Source organism: Nyctereutes procyonoides, unplaced genomic scaffold (genome assembly GCF_905146905.1).
Source record: "Nyctereutes procyonoides isolate TBG_1078 unplaced genomic scaffold, NYPRO_anot_genome, whole genome shotgun sequence".
In the NCBI taxonomy this organism is placed as follows: domain Eukaryota; kingdom Metazoa; phylum Chordata; class Mammalia; order Carnivora; family Canidae; genus Nyctereutes; species Nyctereutes procyonoides.
In genome coordinates, this window is record NW_026575051.1 from 71,955,144 (window position 1) to 71,977,075 (window position 21,932).

General features: G+C 43.4%; 1 protein-coding gene across 2 annotated transcripts in view; it reads left to right on the forward strand.

Annotated features, from left to right (window-relative positions):
* Positions 1 to 15,541, forward strand: part of NT5DC1 (5'-nucleotidase domain containing 1) — a 117,799-nt gene extending 102,258 nt beyond the window's left edge. For both annotated transcript variants that reach the window (XM_055329763.1, XM_055329764.1), the window contains exons 9-12: positions 1,886 to 2,004; positions 3,034 to 3,186; positions 9,586 to 9,754; positions 14,740 to 15,541. In XM_055329763.1, the coding sequence (XP_055185738.1) occupies positions 1,886 to 2,004; positions 3,034 to 3,186; positions 9,586 to 9,754; positions 14,740 to 14,855 (557 nt within the window). In that variant the 3' untranslated portion in view covers positions 14,856 to 15,541. The remainder of the gene's footprint in view (positions 1 to 1,885; positions 2,005 to 3,033; positions 3,187 to 9,585; positions 9,755 to 14,739) is intronic.
* Positions 15,542 to 21,932: the final 6,391 nt, after the last annotated feature.

Genomic DNA, 21,932 nt, shown 5'->3' on the forward strand with positions numbered 1-21,932 from the left:
CTCCACGTCCTTTAAATCCGTTCTCCATGACTCCCTGCCGGGCGGACAGTGTGGCTGGACACGCAGGCCTCTTGGGGGGCCCACCTGGGCCGCCTCCGGGCCATCCACGCCCAGCGAGCACCTGCTATTCTCCTGGCGGTTTCCGTCGCCGCTCTCCGTCCACATCAGTGTTTTCTCCGACCTTAGCGCACAGTCACCCCGGCGGGGGCCCTTTTGTTAACATTTTATTTCTTAGAGACAGAGAGAGAGCAAGTGAGCATGAGCAGGGGAAGCGGGACGAGCGGGTCGCCCTGTCGGGGCCCATCCCAGGACCCCGGGATCAGGACCTGAGCCCCAGGCAGACAGACGCTTGACCCTGCCGGACTGCGAGGACTCTCATGTTTCTAACCTTTCCTGGTAACAGCTCCAGATCGGCGACGTCGCGCGCGTCTCCAGTAGGGACTGTCGATTATACTGAAAACGCATCTACCTTAAAAGCTCAGCGATTGCAGTGTATTGGCTAGAGTTTAAAAGAAATGAAATTGCAGAACTGCGTGCCAACATTCACACTTCGGTGGGAGGACTCGCGGGTGCTGTTACCTGCCAGGACTGCTGTGGCCACAGAGTGCACTTTCCCTCAGTTCCGGGGGCTGGAAATCTGAGGCCAAGGTGTCCGCAGGATGGTTTCTCGGAGGCCTCTCAGCTTGTAGATGTGCATCTTCTCCCTGTTATCGTCACACGGTCTTTCTTCTGTGGCCTTTTCTTTTTTATATAAATATTTGTTTTAATTCATTAGAGGGACCCCAGCGGTTGAGCGTCTGCCTTCCGCCCAGGGTGTGACCCTGGGGTCCCGGGATCAAGTCCCGCATCGGGCTCCCCGCAGGGAGCCTGCTTCTCCCTCTGCCTGTGTCTCTGCCTCTCTCTCTCTCTCTCTGTGTGTCTCTCATGAATAAATAAAATCTTCATTTAAAAAAATTTCATTAGAGCACAAGCAGGGGGGAGAGTCAGAGGGAAGCAGAATCACCGCTGAGCAGGAGCCTAACGTGGGGCTCGGTCCTAGGACCTGGAGATCATGACCTGAGCCCAAGGCAGATGCTTCACCGACTGAGCCCCCAGGCGCCCCTTTCCTCTGTGTCCTGATTACCTAATCATCTGTGTCTTAATCGGTTCTTATGAGGACACCAGTCATGTTGGGGTTAGGCCCACCCTAGTGGCCGTATGGGGGCCAGTGTTACCCTCTGCGTGCGTGGCAGAAAGGCTCCCCTCAGGTTGGCCACTGGGTCTGAGACGCCAGGGGTATTCTGGAAGAACAGCTCAATTTAGTGTTCCTTTGGTTAATTTCCAGCACCCTAACGCGGTTCCTTTTTGACAGTCTTGTCTAGTTTTGTCATTGTATTTTAACGTAATCACCTCAAAGGCCCTGCTTCAAATATTCTGAGAGACTGGGGGTGAGGACTTCAACATATAAATCTGAGGGGAACACAGCTCAGCTCGTAACGGGTCATACATCCGCCAGGACTCACCACGTTGTGTGTCGCGGTACGTGCGGTCTGTTGTATGACAGTTGACTTCAGCGAACATGTCCTTAAGAGGGAGAGGACAAGAGGATGCGTAAAAGAGTGGTTACCTTTTGTAGAAGAGGTACGTGGATAGCAGATGGCGTCAAAAATGGGACTTTTGAGGGATCCCTGGGTGGCGCAGCGGTTTGGCGCCTGCCTTTGGCCCAGGGCGCGATCCTGGAGACCCGGGATCGAATCCCACGTCGGGCTCCCGGTGCATGGAGCCTGCTTCTCCCTCTGCCTGGGTCTCTGCCTCTCTCTCTCCCTCTCCCTGTGTCTCTCATGAATAAATAAATAAAATCTTAAAAAAAAAAAAGAAATAGACGATTGTCCCACTCTATTTTCAGAAAACGATGAGGAGCAGGAGGCGCTACCGTCTCTTGAGAAACCTGGCTGGTACTCCCAAGGGAACGCCGTCCACCTCTACGAGCTTCTGAAGAAAATGACTGGCAGAGATGAGCCCAAGGTACTGTGTGGTGCGGGGATCCGAGGCCGCGGCGGACGCGCCCCGTGATACGCCCGCGGTTCTAACCGCGCGCGCGGCCTCCGTTCCCACGGGGAAATCCCGTGCCGCCGCCTGCCTTCTGCTTAGATAAGCCGTTGCTCTGCTGCTCTAGACGGGGTCTGTGTCCGAAACAGAAGAGCAGCGGTTCCAAGCGGGGCGGCCCGGTTCTGGGGGATAAGCTGGGTTAGCGTGTAGGACACTGAGCAATAAGATTCTGCTAACAGCTCAGCAGACAAGTTCTATGTGCAAAACCATTAGCTGAACTCAGGCCACAGACAGCCTGAAGGGACGCTTGCTCTCCATATCCTGGTCGCATTGTTGCTGTTGGACCCGGGGCCGTTCTTACGGCAAGGACGCTTTGTTCTAAAAATGTTTTCTGGACAGATGAGTGGGTACCGATAGTGCCCCTCGTCCCCCATTGCCACAGCCCCCTGGGAACCCTTAGGGGTTTAATGGAGCATCCTGACGTGGAGGTTCTGGTTTTATTCCTTTAACCTCATTAAATGCAAATTGAGGGATACGGATTAGATGGGGGGAGCCTCCCAGGTCCACTTGCCCAGCGCCCCATCAGCGATTCTGCTTCAGCAGGCCTGGGCAGGTCCCAGAAACCCTCGGAAAAGCGGCCGTGGTGTGCGCTCCTGCTAATCTAACCAACCGTAACAAGTCATCTCATCCTCCACCAGTTCTTCTTATTCTAAGGGCAGGCCTACCTGGAAACACGTGGACTCTGACTTCTTCAGAAAATGGAATAAAATCAGTTAGCCTTTGCCTTTCTTCTGCCTGCAAATGCATTGTGTAATGTGGTAAGGGGGCAAAGTTGAGGCAAGTTGACCAAGGTCACCTATGATGCTGTTCAAGGACATTTAAGGTGTTTATGGAACTTTTGTCCTACTCTGAGAGCTGGTGAGGAATTTTTTTCCGCTTCACTGAAGCAACCGCTTTCTTTCACGGTTCTCACGCCCCAAACAGAATTTGCTGTCTGACTTACAGGTCGTTTACTTTGGTGACAGCATGCACTCAGACATTTTCCCAGCCCGTCATTATAGTAACTGGGAGACAGTCCTCATCCTGGAAGAGCTCAGAGGGGACAGAGACGGGAAGCCTGAAGAGTCCGAGCCTCTAGAGAAGAAAGGAAAATACGAGGTAAGGGTTTCTTTGAGCTCTTTCCTGGAAAGAAAAACCTTTCTGTTTGACATGTCGTAAAAAGTACTTGTTTGTGCAGAGTGATGGAATCTCTTGGCCCCTTGCTGATCTTCTTGATATCTCAGCTCTATTGTTGATCTTGTTGATAATTTTTAAAATATGCCAAGATGACCCTGACCATCGGTCTTCCCAGCCCTCTGCTTTCGTCCGGTGCTATGACACCATGGATGCCTTTTGGCTAATGCTGAGGCAGCCAGATCCCGACTCCCTGTACTCACACCCTATGTCTCTTTTGCTTGGCCATGGAAGGTATTCTCCTCTTTCTTTATGAATTTAAGTTAAAAAATTGGTAGCTCCTTTAGAATTGCTCCTGAAGCTGCCAAGAATAAAATCTGGGTGAAGACTTGAGGTAAAGAAGAGTAAAATATGTCATAAATCTAGAAAGGGAGAATAGTATATAAAAGCAAAAAATTAGAAAAGAAGAAAGATCAGAAAATAACATGCATTTGTCTAAATTCACCCCAGTGGAACAGTTGTAAAGAAGGAAAAACTCAAAAAAGAAAAAATAAAATAAAATAAAAAAATAAATAAACAATAAAGAAAAAAGAAAAAGAAAAAATAAAGAAATGAGCCATTAAACCACACAAGACATGGAGGACCCGAAAGAGCATACTACTGAGTGAAAGAAGGCAATGCAAAAAGGCTGTGTATTGTATGATTGCAGCTATGTGACTTTCTAGAAAAGGCAAAACTACAAGAAAAGAAAAAGACCAGTGGGACCGGGGGTTCAGGAGGAAGAAAGGAGGTGACTACATGGAGCATTAGGGATTTTTATGATGGTAAAAGTCCCCTGTATGACATTGTAATGGTGGGAACATGACATTGTGCATTTGTCAGAGCCCAGGGAACTATGCGACATAAAGTGTTAGCCCTGATGTAAACTGTAGACTTTCACTAATAATAAGGTTTTAAGAATGGTTAATTAGTGAGCAACAAATGTGCCACATCAATTAATGCGAAATGTTATTAATAGGAGAGACAGTGCGGAGAAGGGGAGGCAGACAGATGTAGGAGAACTCTCTGTACTATCTGCTCTATTTATCTGTAAACCTAAAATCTATTAAAAATAATAACTATAAGTAAACCCAATAAAATGTTAGAATAAGGGATTCAGGTTTTTATGTGGTTTCCATTGAGTAGGATTTAGCCTTCAATGTGATGTTGGAAGTTCTTTGGACTATTTGACTTAAGACCTTTAAAACCGTCTTTTATCTTTTTTAAAAGATTTAATTTATTTATTTGTGAGAGACACGGGGCAGGGGTGGGGGGAAGGGCAGAGAGAGAGGCAGAGACCCAGGCAGAGGGAGAAGCAGCCTCCACGCAGGGAGCCCGACGCGGGACTCGATCCCGGGACCCTGGGCCGACGGCGGCGCTGAACCGCTGAGCCCCCCGGGCTGCCCGTCTTTAAAACAGCTGGTAGGCCTTCTACCCTGAGCGACTTTGGAGAAGGTTTTCACTAAAGAGAAATTAGGAGATTGGGTTTCTTCAGAACGATCTGAAAATACAGGTACTGTATTAAGGAGGTGAAGAATCCCTGGGAAAGTTCCTTCAGTGTTCTATTGACCAGTAGCCCTCCCCCTCGGATCCCTTTCCTCCTGTTAATTAGTCACAAACCCATGAACAGAGCTCGTAACTGGTTTTTCGACATGATCGAAAAGGACCTGGTCAGTCAACAGCTTGAAAATTTTATTTCCTAAGAAGCTCGCAGTACTGTTCCCCTCTATCAGGCTCTGCCTCCCCAGCCCGCCCTGCTGCACTGAACGTGGGTGAGGAAGCAAGGAGTGGGAGGGGTTGGCCCAGTGACAGGGTCAGAATAAAGCCCTGAGAAGGTTCCAGTTTTAGCCCTGAACTCTTCTCCAGCTCGCAGTGTTAAGCAGAGTTGTGGGAGATGGACTCCCCTGGCCTGCAGGGTCTGGGGCAGGTGCTTTGCCGCAGATTCCCAGCTTTGGGCCGACACTTCATGTTGAAAAAGCAAAACCTCCCCAAGCCACTTGACCCCAGAGCTGTCCCGGCCCGACTGCACCCCACCGGGTCTCGGGTCTCGGTCTCGGTCTCGGGTCTCGGTCTCGAGGCGTGTTTGTATGATGGGCGCATCCTCAGCAGGGGCCGCAGGCCAACCTAGTTTTCTCTAGATGGAGGAGGAGCCTCTAGGAGACACCTTTCTGTTTGTATTTAAAGGCAGCTTAAAAAGTGTAAAACAGGGATCCCCGGGTGGCGAAAGTTTAAAACAATTGGGTGAGGTTTTTTTTTTTTTTTAATTATCTCGTAACACAAACTAGGACCACAAATTCTCAACACCAGCCTGCTCTCGTGGTTAAGCTCGTCTGCTTTCCTCTACACGGACGCTTCTCGGCGCATCAAAGCTCGGTGTAAGCACAGCATGTCCTGAGAATTCAGATTCTTTCCTGCTGTTTCTAGTTGGCTTTATTCAGCTAAAGTGAACTTTTAACGGTATAATTTGAAAACAAAGCAACCAGATCACTTCAGGATTAATGTACTCATTGAACAAAAACATTCACATCTACTACATTCTGTAGAGATTAGCATTTTGTCTCACTTAGGCTTGAATTCGATTTTTCAGATATTTCCAGTAATTTCACCCTGCGTAAACCGTCTGGAATGTAAAGATTACTTTCTACTTCCCTTCGTTTGTGACAGGAAGCTCAAGATAAGGGCAGAGAACATCTCAAATGGTACTTGAAAGGCTTATGTAAGAGATTGTTTTCTAGAATCCTACTGTGTCTGTTGATTATCCACTCAACTTTACTAGAGCGCGACAGATAAGCAAAAATGGCCCGTTTTAATGATTAAAGTAAACCTAGTTAAGGAGACTAAGAAAGACTAATTTGTCTTTATTTATCTTTGTTTTGGGAAATAAATCAAAAGTCACCTCGTTAATCTTGTAATTACTTGGACAGACTTAAATCTCATAAGATTAGCCTCCAAAAGGAGCTCCCCTCTGTAGCTTCCTTCATTACTGTTCTCATCTGTTTCTTCATTTTAAATCAAAACAAATAAAAATGTATCCTTTACCTTTTTAGAATGACATATTATGAAATTTAGGTGCCAAAATAATTCATTTTAACGATGAGAATTCTCAGCACACAGGAAAGGGCCAGCCTTTTATTAGAGAAAGGCTACCCAATGAAACCCAGTGAGGATATAATCTGTGATGGAAAAATTTAATGGGGAAAAAGCCATACTTAATGGAAACACATGCTCTTTAAAGTTCTGAGCTAGACAAAGGATATCTGTCATTAACTATATTGTGTAACACGGAAATGACTGACACCACAAGAAAAAGAACTATGGAATTAGGGTCAGAAGACGCCAGATGTGGTTATTTCAGAGTCATGTGGTAATTAGCATAGACCACCAGAGGGAATCAACGCTCATGATGAAGAAGAGAGCTGTGAAAATGCTGGGTCCACATCAGCAATCAGAAATCAATAGTTGGGGCGCCTGGGGGCTCAGTCAGGTGAGTGTCGGACTCCTGATTTCAGCTGAGGTCATGCCCTCAGGGTCGTGGGGGGAGCCCCGTGTCAGGCCCCCACCTGGCTGTGGAGGTGCTTCAGCCTCCCTCTCCCTCTGCCCCTCCCTGCTTACCCTGTCTCCCTCTCTTAAAAAGAAAAACAGTAGCTTTTCTCTGTGCCACCGGCAAGCACTTAAAAATGTGATGAGAAATAAATCATTTACAAAAGCAAAGAAAATAATCACTGTATCACCGTCTAGGAATTAATTTAATACATCTCATGAGACCTTGATAGAGAAGTTTTTAAGTCTCTATTACAGATTCTGAACGGGTAAAAGGAATCAAAAGTACAAATCTCCAGTTATAAAATAAATGAGTCTTGGCAACTTAGTGGTAACTATAGTTAATAATACTATACTTCATAATTGAGCGTTGCTAGGAGAGTAGATTTTTAAAGCTCCAACCATAAGAAAAAAATTATGATTTTTGTATGATGGCAGATGTTAACTAGACTCACTGTGATCATTTTGCAATGCGTAGAGATACCAAATTATGTTGTTCTGCACCTAAAACTAAAATCTTTAAAAGATCCTAAATACAAATGGAAAAATGGAGAGATAGACCATATTTTAAGATAATGCTGATACCTATTTTCCTCAGATTTATTTATAAGGCAACGTAATGTCAGAATCCCAGAAGATTTTGTTGGACCTTCTCAAATTGATCTTGCATTTAGCCAAAACCTGAAGGCCCACAAATAGCTAAGATAATCTTGTGAAAAAGGATAATAAAGGGGAGGAATCTCACCCTATTAGATAACTAACCATGTTAGGAAGCTACAGTAATTTCTTAGTACAGTACTAATAACAAAATAGATAAAAAGGTCAATGAGGAGAGGAAAAAGAACCCAGACATAGGACCCTGTATCACATTGCAAGTTACCGTGTAAGTGTGATGCATGATAGAGGATCATCAATCAGCCGGAAAAGATAGTTTAGTAAGCAGCACTGAGTAAGTAGTCCCGATATATGGAGAAAAATGAGTCCCTTTTTCCCCCTTAAATAAATTCTAAATGGATTATAGACCTGAATATAAGAAATTCGTCTCTAAAATTAATTGGGGAAAATCATGCGGATATTTTTGTGGCCTTAGAGTAAGGAAGAATTTCTCAAGTTCAAATCCCAATGAGCAACAATAAGTACCAAAAATGATGACTTTGTATCAATAGTAGATATTTTTGTTCAAGACACCTGGATATGTTAGCCAGGTGGGTCCTCCCCTCTTTGATCCACCCCTGTGAAATCTCCTTCCCTGTAGTTGGGGATAAGATTGGGTAGTTGTGTGTATGTGTGTACATACACGTCCACATTTTCCAGAGCAGCACGCACAATCCTCATCACAAGTGCCAAACGTTAGAGTTTATCGGATGAGCAGAGAGAAACCTTAACAAGACCGTTCGTTCAGCATCAAGCAGCCGGTCTAGGGACCCCTGCGGGGCTCAGGGGTTGAGCGTCTCCCTTCGGCCCAGGGCGCGATCCTGGAGATGGAGACCCGGGATCGAGTCCCACGTCGGGCTCCCTGCGTGGAGCCTGCTCCTCCCTCTGCCCGGGTCTCTGCCTCTCTCATGAATAAATAAATAAAATCTTAAGAAAAAAAAAAAAGCCAGCCTAACAGCGTTGTCGGGTTCAGCGTGTACATGTGCTGAGTCTTCAGCTCAGGCCTCCTGCTCAGGGATCCGAGGTGGGTTGAGCCACACACGGCGCCCCCTTAGGGATGCGTTAGAGGCCGAGGGCACGGGACGAGGGGAGCTTGAGTAGGCGGACGAGGCCCGGCTGCTGGACGAAGTCGTACAGAGAAGGTCAGGCAGGCGGGGGCGCGCTCCGAGGACGGTCCCCGAGCCCCTCATCAGGGCCGCGGGCTCTGCCGTGAGCAGGAAAGCGCCAGGACGTTTTCACCGACGGAAGCAGTGACGCGTCCTCGGGCCCTGTGGCCGGCCTGGTGGACGCGAGGCTCAGGGCTCGCAGCCGCCGTGTCCGCAAAACACGGAGAAGCGTTTCCTTAACGAGTCCCTCGCCCGGTCCGGGAGTTTGCCTCTCGGCCCGGCGGGCACCGAGCCCTGAGGGCGCACTGAGAGGCGAGGAAGGTCTGACCTGTGGTCCGTGCTCTGTGGGAAGTGGACCGCGGGGCGCCTGGGCCCGACGGCCAAGCAGCTGCCCGTGGCTCCGGCCCGATCCGGGTCCCTGCTCCGCGCCAGCCGCTGCGGCCGCGGCCTCGGCCCTGCCCCGTGTTCTCTCTCTCTCTCTCTCTCTCTCTCTCCAATAAATAAAATGTTTTTTAAAAGACTGAAAAGTACATAGTACGATAAAGGTGACGTGCCGAGTAGTAGGTCAGGGACAAACCCGGGGGGAACGGAGAAGAGCTAATCTAACGTAAGGGTGGGAGGTCAAGGACAGTGTCCTAGATGGCACCCAGGCCAGATCCCAGAGGATGAGGAGGGTCCCCAAACAAAACTGGGGGGATACTTCTTTTTCCTTTTTTCTTAGGGAGAGACAGCAGCTCGGGGGAAGGGGCAGAGGGAGAAGGAGAGAGAGGACCTTAAGCAGCGCCTGTGCTCAGCGCAGAGCCCGACCGGGCTCCATCTCAGACCTTGAGATCATGACCTGAGCCAAACCCCAGAGTCAGACGCTTCACCCCGAGCCACCCAGGTGCCCCCGGGGGAGGAAAGAACTTCTAGCTCTGTTTTCCTTTTTATATAGGATACGGTTTGAAATTCCTACAGCTTTTCTATTTTGATTAACTTACCGAGGGAAAAACTGGTGACGTTGGAGATTAATGATAGTTTTCATTGTTCTGTTCTCTTGTTTCAGGGACCAAAGGCAAAGCCTCTAAACACATTATCTAAGAAGTGGGGCTCTTTTTTTATTGATTCAGTGTCGGGACTGGAAAACACAGAAGACTCACTGGTCTACACCTGGTCTTGTAAGAGAATCAGTACTTACAGCACAATCGCAATTCCAAGTATTGAAGCAATAGCAGGTAAGCAGGAAAATACTTATGAACTTTAGCTGTTACACAGCAATGATGTAAATACTAGAATTCTTGCCTTTCAAACAAGAAAATCTTCCCATGGCATTTGTTTTTCTTCAGATACACCTAGGTCACGGCAACCCGGGTAGTTAGGACCTGCCTGTCTCCCGGAGCCAACCACAGACTACAAAAGCTGGGCCTCTTTTTTTTTTTTTTTCTTTTCTTTTTTTTTTTTTTTTAAGTCTGCTTGGAGTCCTAGGATAAAAGGAAAAATTACCAGGATAAGATGCAAAAGAAGCCAAGTAAGGTGAACCCGACTTTGGGAGCTGCTTTTCCCTTAGTGTTTGCTAATCCTAGGGAGGGTCCCGGAGCAAGTGCGTGGGACTTGCATTAGCTTCCTGAGCCTCCAGACTGGGGAAGTGGAAGGTGGGATCTGCCTGAGGACCGGTGGGCCTGATGGACTCTCTTCATCTGTGTTGCGACCCTGAATTTACCTTAAGGATAACTAAAGCTCAGTGTTAGGTCAGCTAAATCCCTAAAACTAGATTGAGAATATTCTCTTTAAAGGAAGATAACATCATTCTGGGACTCAAATTACTAATAATATGGTATATGTTAATTAAGTTGAATTTAAATTTTATTTTTTTTTAATTTTTTTTTTATTATTATTTATGATAGCTACACAGAGAGAGAGAGAGATGCAGAGACATAGGCAGAGGGAGAAGCAGGCTCCATGCACCGGGAGCCTGACGTGGGATTCGATCCCGGGTCTCCAGGATCGCGCCCCGGGCCAAAGGCAGGCGCCAAACCGCTGCGCCACCCAGAGATCCCCTGAATTTAAATCTTAAAAAAGTTTTAACGATGTCAATCCTTTTATTTTTTATTTTTTTTAATTTTTATTTATTTATGATAGTCACACAGAGAGAGAGAGAGAGGCAGAGACACAGGCAGAGGGAGAAGCAGGCTCCATGCACCGGGAGCCCGACGTGGGATTCGATCCCGGGTCTCCAGGATCGCGCCCTGGGCCAAAGGCAGGCGCCAAACCGCTGCGCCACCCAGGGATCCCTCAATCCTTTTATTATACGGTTAGATAATGATAAGTCAAAAATGCATGTTGCAATCTCTAGGGTAACTACCAAAGAAACCGTAATGAGATACATCCTGGGCTAATTATGTAAAATAATCTTAAAATCTAAAAGAAAACTACAATGGGAAGAAAAGAGTATGAAAAACAAGACAAATGGAGAGTATTCAGTGAGATGCCAGATTTAAAGCTGAGTAATCACATTAAGTATAGAGGGCAAAAATGAAACGACGGAACCCAACTCTGAGCTGTTCAGAAAAGACCTCTCGGAAACATCAGGACACGGGCAGTTTGAATATCAAAAGGTGGCAAGAGGCGATACCATGTCAGTGATAACAAAAGAAAGAGTTCGCTGTATTGAGTGAAGCAAAGTAGACATGAAGGAAGGAATCCATTACTAGCATGAAAGAGAACGACTTCCTGACAGTAAATTCAGTTTTCAGAAATAGATCTGAGAGTCTGAGGTCTTCATAGGGCCCCTGATTAAGGTCAGAGCTTCGTCCCTCCGTTTTCTTAAAAAGACGAGACTGCTGAAAAACCCACTGTGCTTGCAGAGGTTTGTGCTTCTGCTCGCTCATTAATTTCCTGCAGTTCCGCCCCAGACCTTAGCAACATTCCTGGGGAGAAGCCAGCAGAGTCCAGCAGCCGTCCCCCCGCGGCAGACTCCTGGCACGAGTCCCCCTGCCCCCTCGCCACTGCCCCTGCTCGGCGCCTGCCTCCCGAGCTCGGGTGGCCCAGGCCCCGGGTCCTGGCGGCCTCTCCAGGGGCTTCGCCCTGATGCTTGTATTTATTCGGCTTTGCTAGCTGTCCTAGCTCCAGGTCCTAAGCGGAGGTCTACTTAGGTTTTTTGAACCTTAGATTCTTTTCTTAAATCAGGAATAATACACCAAGCTGTGTTTCCGCCCTCACGAGATGGATGTGCAAGGAAGTAAAGCAAGATGCTCATCTGAGTCATTGATCGGGTCGTGGTGGTGACGTGATGATAATGACGACCCTGAAGCACATATACCCTTCCCACAAGGCCACTCCCTATGCCGGCATACAAACCCGGGATGTCAGCATATCCTGCTCATTAAAATAAGATCTCCTAGTTCATTTCAAAAGAATAGTCTGATTTTCACTTTGTTCCATGCTTGTACACATAAAATTAAAGAAAGATCACCTAAATATATGTCTTCCTTTTACAAACAATTTTCCTGTCAAAGAAATGGAACTTGTGATTTGAAAACAGGGGCTAGCCCAGAATCAAACCTATTATTTTTAATTTTTATATTTTACTCTTCCTTTATTTCAAATTGATTCAAATTCATAGAGAGAATAAAGTAATGTGATAATGGAAGGCAATGAATTACTGTATAGTACGTGGATCAACCCTGGTCCAATGGGATGCAGTTATGAAACAGTAAGAAAGTCAAAGTAAAGTGCATCTTCATTATTCCAGGCTTTAAATATTTCTCTGAAGAACTGGAAAATGACCCCCTCCATCTTCTGGGGTAATCACTTTCCCAGAAAGAAGCAGTGATAACATTAGTGCAGCTTCCATCTTCATTTCCCAAAAGCTTTCTTCCTCGGCCTCCTGGAAAAGACCCTGGCGCTGAGCTTTTGTCTTTCTGACTTTTCTCAGGAGAAAATAGTAAGAAGGAAAAAGAAAAAAAAAAAAAAAAAAAAAAAAAGGCCTTAACGGTAGTCAGACAAAGCTAAACAGGTACCGATTTTTTGTGGGGAAAGAAGGAGAGGGAGGCCCTGCCATACTGGCTTGCTGATTTTGCTGCCCAGGGCAGAGGCAGGTGTTGGTCTCTAATTAGCGCCCTGCCGTGTCCATGTTCTCAGAGAGGAGAGATCGGGCATTGCAGGAACAGTCAGTAGGGCCGATGCTCCTGGGTGCCGGACCTCCCCTCTCCAGGAGGAAGACGGCTGAAGCAAAGCACCATGGCCGTGGCCTCACCTGTTGACGACAGAATAGAATCTTTATATACGTGTTATCCTGCTAACATCTCTTTTAAAAAAAGTTCCAAGAGTTGTTCTGTTTCTAATATATTTTACATAGAACTTACTGTTCAAGAATATTTGTTCCTTTTGGCTCAATTAATTTAATTGGTAGGTAATATTGTTGATATTAGAGTGTATTTAATACACAGGGTTTAATAGAATATTGTGGTAAATAAAAATTCGGGTTTTGTCTGCCCGTCTCTCTTCTTCCAAATAGCACCAGAAATGACTTTCCTAAAACCGAGGTGCCACTCTTTCCCTCCTGTTGAATCCCCAGCGTGCAGAGCCTTGTTTTTGACAAAAGAGTCATCTGTTCTCACCTGGTCATAAAATGCCCATATTTCTTAACAGTGATGGGTCTTTTCTGCTACCTGGAAGAGAAAATCAGATGTTTGCTTTAAATGAGATAAGATAAGATAAGAGGTGAAAAATAAACAAATACTCCCTCTTTGCCTCTGAGAACCTTTTTGCATTCATGAAATGTTTCTTTCTAGATAGATGCCTCCTTAGAGTGGGTTATCTCATTGACAGTTAAATACAAATACTCATTTTTACAGACTTTATAAGTTTGTACTTATATACATTACAGTAATGATTGGTTTACAAGCACTGTGATGATGTGACCGTTTTTAACCTTATAATAATAGTTACGCAGAGACCTAAACATTCACTTCAGGCAATTGTAGGAAAGACAAACAGACGGCTGGTTGACCTGTTAGCCTGTATTGTCTTCGTGGCTTATCAGAAATCCAAGAGCTCAGATATATAATTTTAGACACTCAGTATTAGCAATTGCCTTTCCAATGCCTTTTTAATGTGTGGCTCAAAACATACCACAGCCAAGTGAGCAATCGAGACCAATGAAATTCTGTAATATTGAACGTTTTTCTGTTTACAGCATCTTAGGTTTCTCCGGCATCAGAAAGGCAGTATTCCTTGTTCCCGATCTCAGCACTGGTTTTTTCCCCAGGATTAACTCCTTGAGCTTGAGGATTCTCACTGGCATTTAAAATACAGAATAATCTTTATGCTAGTGTCATTTTCAAAGTACTCAGGACTTATGAAATTTTTGAAATAAGGATTATTGCCCAGTATCTGCATATGAAATGAGTATCGTAACATGACACACATCACCGTGTTTGAAGAAATGTAGGAAGAAGATATCTGAAGGCCAGCTTTTGAGAAACTTATATAAAGTTGTCACAATTCCTCGCCATCAATAAAGTATGCGTTTTATGTTCTCTCTCCCAGTTTCCTTGTGGCTGTGTGCACATGCGTGTGTGCGTGTGTGTGCGTGTTGCTTCTCATATGGAGAAAGCTGCCACATTATGTATATTAAAATACTTATTTATCTAAGTATTCAAAAATTATTCTTAGTAACTCTCTTACAGCTTCGGGCCATGAAGATTATTAGTTCTCACTTATCAGTTACATGATGCTCTGAGTAGAGCCTGAGAGACTTTTAAATTAAAAAAAATCATGGGATCCCTGGGTGGCGCAGCGGTTTGGCACCTGCCTTTGGCCCAGGGCGCGATCCTGGAGACCCGGGATCGAATCCCACGTCGGGCTCCCGGTGCATGGAGCCTGCTTCTCCCTCTGCCTATGTGTCTGCCTCTCTCTCTAGCTCTGTCTCTGTGTGACTATCGTAAATAAATAAAAATTAAAAAAAAAAAATTTAAAAAAAATAAAAAAAAATTTAAAAAAACATCTAAATATATTTTGACTTAAATATTATTGTAAATTTTATAGAGAAAAACATTTATACTCTTCATCTTACGTGCAACCTATCCAAGCGACAAAAGAAATACTGAAATTGTTAAACTCTAAAAATTAAGTTTTTATTATCAATGACTCAAATTTTGATATGTTTATAAACAGCCTTTTAAGACTTGCAGAATAATAAAAAAATTTTTTTTTCCAGAATTACCCCTGGACTACAAATTCTCAAGGTTCTCTTCAAGCAATTCAAAAACAGCTGGCTACTATCCAAAGCCTCCGTTGATTCTATCAAATAATGAGACACTGACAACCAAATAGACTGTCTTTACTGAAAAATGAAGAACCATATATGCAGCAAATGTACTGTAAAATGTTACTTTTTAAAAAATATGTGAAATGCTTTATAGGAACATATTCTGAATGATAATTGACCAAGAAATCGATAATGTTTTTCCATAGGTCTCCTTTCTGTATAGAACATCTTGATGCCCAGCAACTCTCATTATACTGAAATCTCAGTATCTTAGAACTGAAAAGAACCTTATTAATATTTTCTACACCAATAGTTCTGAGATTAGGACTCACCTGGGAGGATATATACATACATATTCACACACACACACACACACACATTTACACATATGCTAGACCAGTGGTCCTCAAAGTGTGGTCCCCAAGCTATTAGCACAGCATCACCTGAGAACCTGGTAAAATTCAAATTTGCAGGCCCCACCCAAGACCTGCATAATCAGAAACTCTGGGGATGCAGCCCAGCAACCTGTGTTTAATATTAGTGTGAATCATATACTAAGGTTCAAGAATCACTAGCTACACCGTAACCTCCAGACATTGGTTTAATTGGTCTGGAAATAAGAGATGAGCACAGACATTTACCTGCCCCAGGAAAATGCAGCCAGAATTGAGAATAACTGATCTATATCTGTTCCTTCCACTTACAGCCAAAAACACTGAGTCTAGTGAGAATAAATGATATTTCCAAGTTATCAGGTTTTATGCTATTTTTATGTTTTCCGAAACAAGAAGATAAAGAGGATTTCTTTGAGACACACAGCCAGTATGGGACAGAAATGAGAAGCCAACTATTTCAACCTTCAATGTTACTCATAAGGATTTTCCCCCTACTAGTGTTGAAGGCTGTATAATTAATTTTCATTCACTTTTTAAGGCATATATTCTCAATGGTACAAAAATTGGTTCTTGGGGTGAAGAAAATATCAGATACTGCAATGAATTGTGGCCCTCCAAAGCTCCACCCTGCCCAGTAAATCTTATTCTTTGGTATTAATTTCTCTCATTAGGGAAAAATATAAATCTACTAGTTAAATTTAATTTGGTTGAATTTAATTTTCCACTGGGAGGGGATAATAATGAGAAAAAGGTCGATAAAAACACTTTCAGAGGTTTTATAGTTATACCACAATCCAGGATTATTGTGTTCCACGTGCTTTATGTAGGACTGACAGTAGCTACTTGTGGCAAGATGTCAGAAGCCAGATGTTTACAGTAAATTCTCGGCCACTCTTTATGCTCTAATTTCACTCTGTCCATTAGGACAGTGTCAGAAAACACAACAGTCACTATCATTATTTCACCTGGATTGTAGTGGAGAACTTCACATATTGACACATGCAATGAAAAGATAAATTATTTCATTGAATTTTTAAGTGCTCAAATAATCCCAAATGTATTGTGAGAATGAGTATCTCAGGGTGGGCAGATAGTTACTGAAATTTTTTCCTCAACGTCAGTAGCTCTGTGTGATACCTACTAAGTATATGCTAATGTACTTGAAATTGCTTTCCAGACTCTTACTGGAATATGGTAACACACAGTCAGCTTAGGGCTAAATCAAAGATGATGTCTCATGTATACAAAGAGAGATTTAATTTCTTTAAAAATAAAGCTATTTTTCCTTATGTGGATTTATTTTGTCAATGGCAAAGAATAATGTATCTGTAAATGCTTATAAACTGCTACTGTTAATAAGAAAAATGAGAAGCCCAAAATAAGTTAGTTGTACTTTTTTGGTCACTGAGTGAAAAAAAAAAAAGAAAAAAGGACTCAATTCAGAACTTCTCATCCTACTTTTACCAGTAGTCACCAAAGGAATCCGAACAAGTTACCACCTACCTAATCTGACCTCCGTTTCTTCCATCTTGTCAAGACAAGGTTAGAGTTTATTTCCAAGTTTCCTTCTACCCTTGTAGCAGAGTCTCTGCTTCTAATGAATGTTGTTTTTCTGTTAGACTATAATTAGACTTTTAAATTTTTTGTGTCTAAAAACTGCCGGGATTGCTAAATGAACATGAAAAGTAAAAATAATCCAAAAATGGCACTATAAAAATTAAAAAGAGGGGTCCCTGGCTGGCTCAGCAGTTGAGTATCTGCCTTTGGCTCAGCGCATGATCGCAGGGTCCTGGGATCGAGTCCCGCGTCGGGCTCCCTGCGGGAAGCCTGCTTCTCCCTCTGCCTGTGTCTCTGCCTCTGTCTCTCTCTGTGTCTCTCATGAATAAATAAAATCTTTTAAAAAATTAAAAAAGAAATCAAAGAAGAAAAGCTGTATATTCTTCAATAAAGTTAAATGAAGCAAGAAGGCAAGAGAAATTATGTAAATGGACAGAGGACTTAGTTTGGTATTAGCATACAAGCAAACTCATCATCTAAAAGATAACTGCAAATAAATGCAAGGGATTTGAGATTTACTTTTTGGCCACTCTTGGTCTCAGCAGAGGAAAGATCTGCATGTCACAATGGTAGTAACAAGTCTGTCAGAATTTGGTTTTTGGACTATTGAGGTAGCAGAAACTTCAGCTCAACCATGAATTGCAATCTAAAATCAACTGAAGTTGACTCCTAAAGTTCAAGGCTCTGAACTGCACGGATCTGCTTATGTGCAGATTTTTCTTGATACAATTCTGAAAATGTATTTTCCTTATGATTTTAACATTTTTTTTCTAGCTTACCATATTATAAAAATACAGCATGTAACACATACACAAAATATGTGTTGTTCTCAGTAAAGCTTTCAGTTAACAACAGTAGGGTGTTCCTCAGGTGTGGCAGGGGAGTTACATGGTACACATGTATTTTTGACTATGCGTGGGGAGGAGGCCCTAATTCCCAGATTATTCAAGGATCAACTGTACTTCTGAGTTTGTTAAACTTCAAATCAGGTTCTCTTTCCCCACCAATTTTCATATCCAACAACTTTATGTGTATTTAAAGCAAATATATGTATACACATATATACACACACACACATATGTGTGTGCACACACACTTGTTGAACTGGTTTGAATGAAAATCAAATCTATGTGATTATGCTGTACGTAACAAACCAGCATAGAGTGGAATGTCAAACCATCTCTGGATATGATAACCTTGACTCCGTATTAGAATCACATGGATAGCTTTTTCTTAAATGTGATGTTTCAGGAACATTCCCTTATGTCTTCTCAGGCTCTTGAGAAAAAGGTTTAAGAGCTGATTTCCAGATTAGTGCAAGACTAGGATAGATTCAAAAGTTAACTCACCTAGTGTGAGGCCCTTGAAAATCTTTGCGTCCAGTTCATATAGGGTAAATCTAAAAAGGTGTCTGTTGTTGGTCTCTAGAATCATCCTCAGAAATAATGGTGGTAAGTGCTAACTCTACTAGGCTACTTCATGTTCCTTATTTCCTACAGTATCCCTATGAGGTGTGTATAATTATTAAAATTTTACAGATAGGGATGCTGGGTGGCTCAGTGGTTGAGTGTCTGCCTTCGGGCTCAGGGCGTGACCCCGGGGTCCCAGGATCGAGTCCTGCATCGGGATCCCTCCACGGAGCCTGCTTCTCCCTCTGCCTGTGTCTCTGCCTCTCCCTGTCTCTCATGAAAAAATAAATAAAATCTTTAAAAAATAAAATAGAATCTTACAGATAAGGACACTGAAATTGACAGAGGTTAAATAACATACCTGCTAAGAATTGTACTGTTACTAAGGAACAGAGTCTGTACATGAGCCCAAGTTTCGCCCCAAAACTCATGCCCTTAGTTGACTGACGCCTAAGTCTTCCAACATTGGAAGTAGATTGGGGCAAATTCTCAGTGTAAGACCACATTTCAATTTAACAGTCACACCGTGCTAGGACATGTGAGGGATTAGAAATAAACAGGCTCTGTCCTAAGGTAACACAATTCGGTAAAAAATATTAAAGCAAAGTTCTATACCATAGAACTTACCTGTTAGGGTCAAACAGAATCAAGAACCATGGGAGTAAAACGTATGATGAGCTCTACTCTTCTTGGGAGCCGCATACACTAAAGCCCTCGGTAAGCAGGTCTACTCTTCCTTCATATTCAGGTTCCATTGTTCACCTTGAATATTGAGCAAATCTCCCTCTTTGGTGCTGAGGAAACCAAAATGGAAAAGGAATAATGAAAACTGCTCCAAACTTAATGGGAGGTGGGATATCTGAGTCTATTGAGAGAAGTTAGGTCATTACTTAGAATGACAACTACAGCATCACATAGATTGCCTGACAGGTTCTCATACCATGCACCTGTTCTCAGTCTTAAAAAAAAAACAAAAAAAACTTTATTTTACTGTATTAGTGCTTCGACCTTGGCACTTTCTTGGTAAAGACTAAAGCTTAACAAAGAGATTGGGGCACCTGGCTGGCGCAGTCGGTAGAGCACGAGACTCTTGATCTTGGTTGTGAGTTTACCCTCACACTGAGCGGGGGAGATTGTACTTAAAAAAATTTTTTTAATCTTTAAAAAAATGATTAAAATAAAGAAATAAATTACTAAGTGCCTATTAAAAGCAATCAGCACGTTGAATCAATTTAAAAATACTCAAATTCTCTAATACAAATGTCAACATGTCCTTACAGTTCCTAGCAACTAAATATCGTAAGTATAAGATTTAAAGTCCTTTTGGTGCATTTACCCCCTTTGATGAAGACAACAAACTTCTATTTTCATTCATGTTTGCAGCAATCAAGATCGCATATGGAAATCTCAGTAGCGTTTTCATCTGCAGACTGTATGGAACCCTGAACTAAGTGATAAAAGTGCCCCTTTCAAAGACCAATCATGAATGAATGAAAAATAACCTTCAGCTGAGTCCTGATTATTCACATAGTTTTTGTTTTATGCCAAATTTCGTACAAATGTTTATGATAGTAGTGGAAGATAATCTAGGCTTGAAATTAAAAAATACACGTCTCTGTGACTTGCATCTTAGGCACATCTACTTCAACTTTCAGAGCCTGTTTTCTTTAAAAAAAAAAGATTTTATTTATTTGTTCATGAGACACACACACAGAGAGAGAGAGAGGCAGAGACCCAGGCAGAGGGAGAAGCAGGCTCCGTGCAGGGAGCCCGACGTGACACTAGATCCCGGGACCCCGGGGTCACGCCCTGGGCGGAAGGCAGGCGCTAAACCGCTGAGCCACCGGGGCTGCCCTCTGAGCCTGTTTCCTTAACTATTTAAACGGAGATAGTAAAGCTTGTGTGGGGATTGTGAAAGTAACAGGAGAACATAAACGGACGTGCCTGACCCCTCAGATTTCTTAGGACTGTCAAACCAGAGACGGTGTCTCTGATGCGAACAGATATCCAAGGCTCAAATTGTGACTCTATAGAGCAAGGAATTTTTTTTTTTAAGATTTTATTTATTTATTCATGCGAGATACAGAGAGAGAGCCAGAGGGAGAAGCAGGCTCCATGCAGGGAGCCCGATGTGGGACTAGATCTCAGGACTTCAGGGTTACGCTGTGGGCCGAAGGCAGGCCCTAAACCGCTGAGCCACCCAGGGATCCCGTAGAACAAGGAATTTAATAAGAATACAGATAATTTTGGTTTTTATGACACACACATTACAGAAACTTGAGTCAACTCGAGAAAAAGAAGCAGGAGCTGCAAGAGGAGTAACTGGGAGAAGGGACCTTGAGCAAGGGAGGTTAGACAAGACTTTCGTCATCGTCTGGTCTAATACCCAGAAATGGAAGAATGCCCAAGGAGATTCTGTTATGTGGGCACTAGGGAAATTATGAAGTATGACCCTGCTAACAGGGCAATAGGCCTGTGCAGACCAAATGATACTTGTTTGGTGATCAGAGGATGCGAGAACCTCATAACTGATTTGGAGGTCTTCGTAAGGAATAATTTGGGTCCAGAATTGAGAAGAAAAAAGGCAATGAAAAGAAATGGGGCAGGGACATAGGAGTATACCAATGGGTAAGTGAAACCTACAGAATGTCTAATTTAGTATAATTTTATTCAACAGAACAGAAACCATCGTAATCTAACAAAAGAGTAGCACCAACCTACTAGGAAAATGAATACTATTGGTTAAAGCTGATAATAAACCAACGACAATAAAAATGACATTTTTCTGACCATGTCCAGAAAAGGATAAGAGAGACAATGCAGGAGAAAAAAATCACTGAATTGAAAAGGTAAAATGAACACTACAAGTATAATTTACGATCAAGATAGGTATAGAGGTTGCAATGAGAACGTAGTTCTCTAAAATTTAAAATTTTCCAGGTCTAGGGCAGCCCTGGTGTGTCAGCAGTTTAGCTCCGCCTTCGGCCCAGGGCCTGATCCTGGAGACCAGGGGATTGAGTCCCACGTTGGGCTCCCTGCGTGGAGCCTGCTTCTCCCTCTGTCTCTCTTTTGGTGTCTCTAATAACTAAATAAAATCTTAAAAAAAAAAAAATTATCCAGGCCTAGAAAAATTATACTTAGGCAAGTAAAACTTGCAAGAATGCACTGCACCAAGAGTCAGCAGGTCTGTTTAGTAATAATTTGGGGCCATTTATGTAAAATTTTTGTTTAGATGGCTACAAATACCATTCATTTTCACAGATCTTGCAGTAGCCAGAGCCCTCCCAACTCCTAACCCTTCATGTGACAGCTGCTGACCAGCAAAACAGGACTTAGTCATTGAGATTGGGATGTGTGGGATCTGGTTTCTAGGTATTATGTCAGTCACAATTTGTTATTCTTTCTTTTTAAAGCACTGCACCTTGTAGGAAAAGAAATTAAGAAGCACTTGTAGAATATACAATGATTAACTCCTTCCAAAAATCTATCTTCTGCTGAGGAAAGAGTAAGATCACGGTTAACACAAATGTAGTAAACAACGATGGTGCATTAACAATAGTTTTCCACTAAGTCAGTCAAAGCCAAATACCATTCGGTCTTCATTCATATGTGGAATTTAAGAAACGGGGGGGGGGGGGGGGGGGAGAGACCAATCAAGAAACAGTCAATTATAGAGAACAAACTGATGGCTCAGACCGGAGGTGGTGGGGGATGCTGGGGGATACCTTCAATGCCTGATGGGGATTTAGGAGCGCACTTGCTAAAATGAGCACCAGGGGAC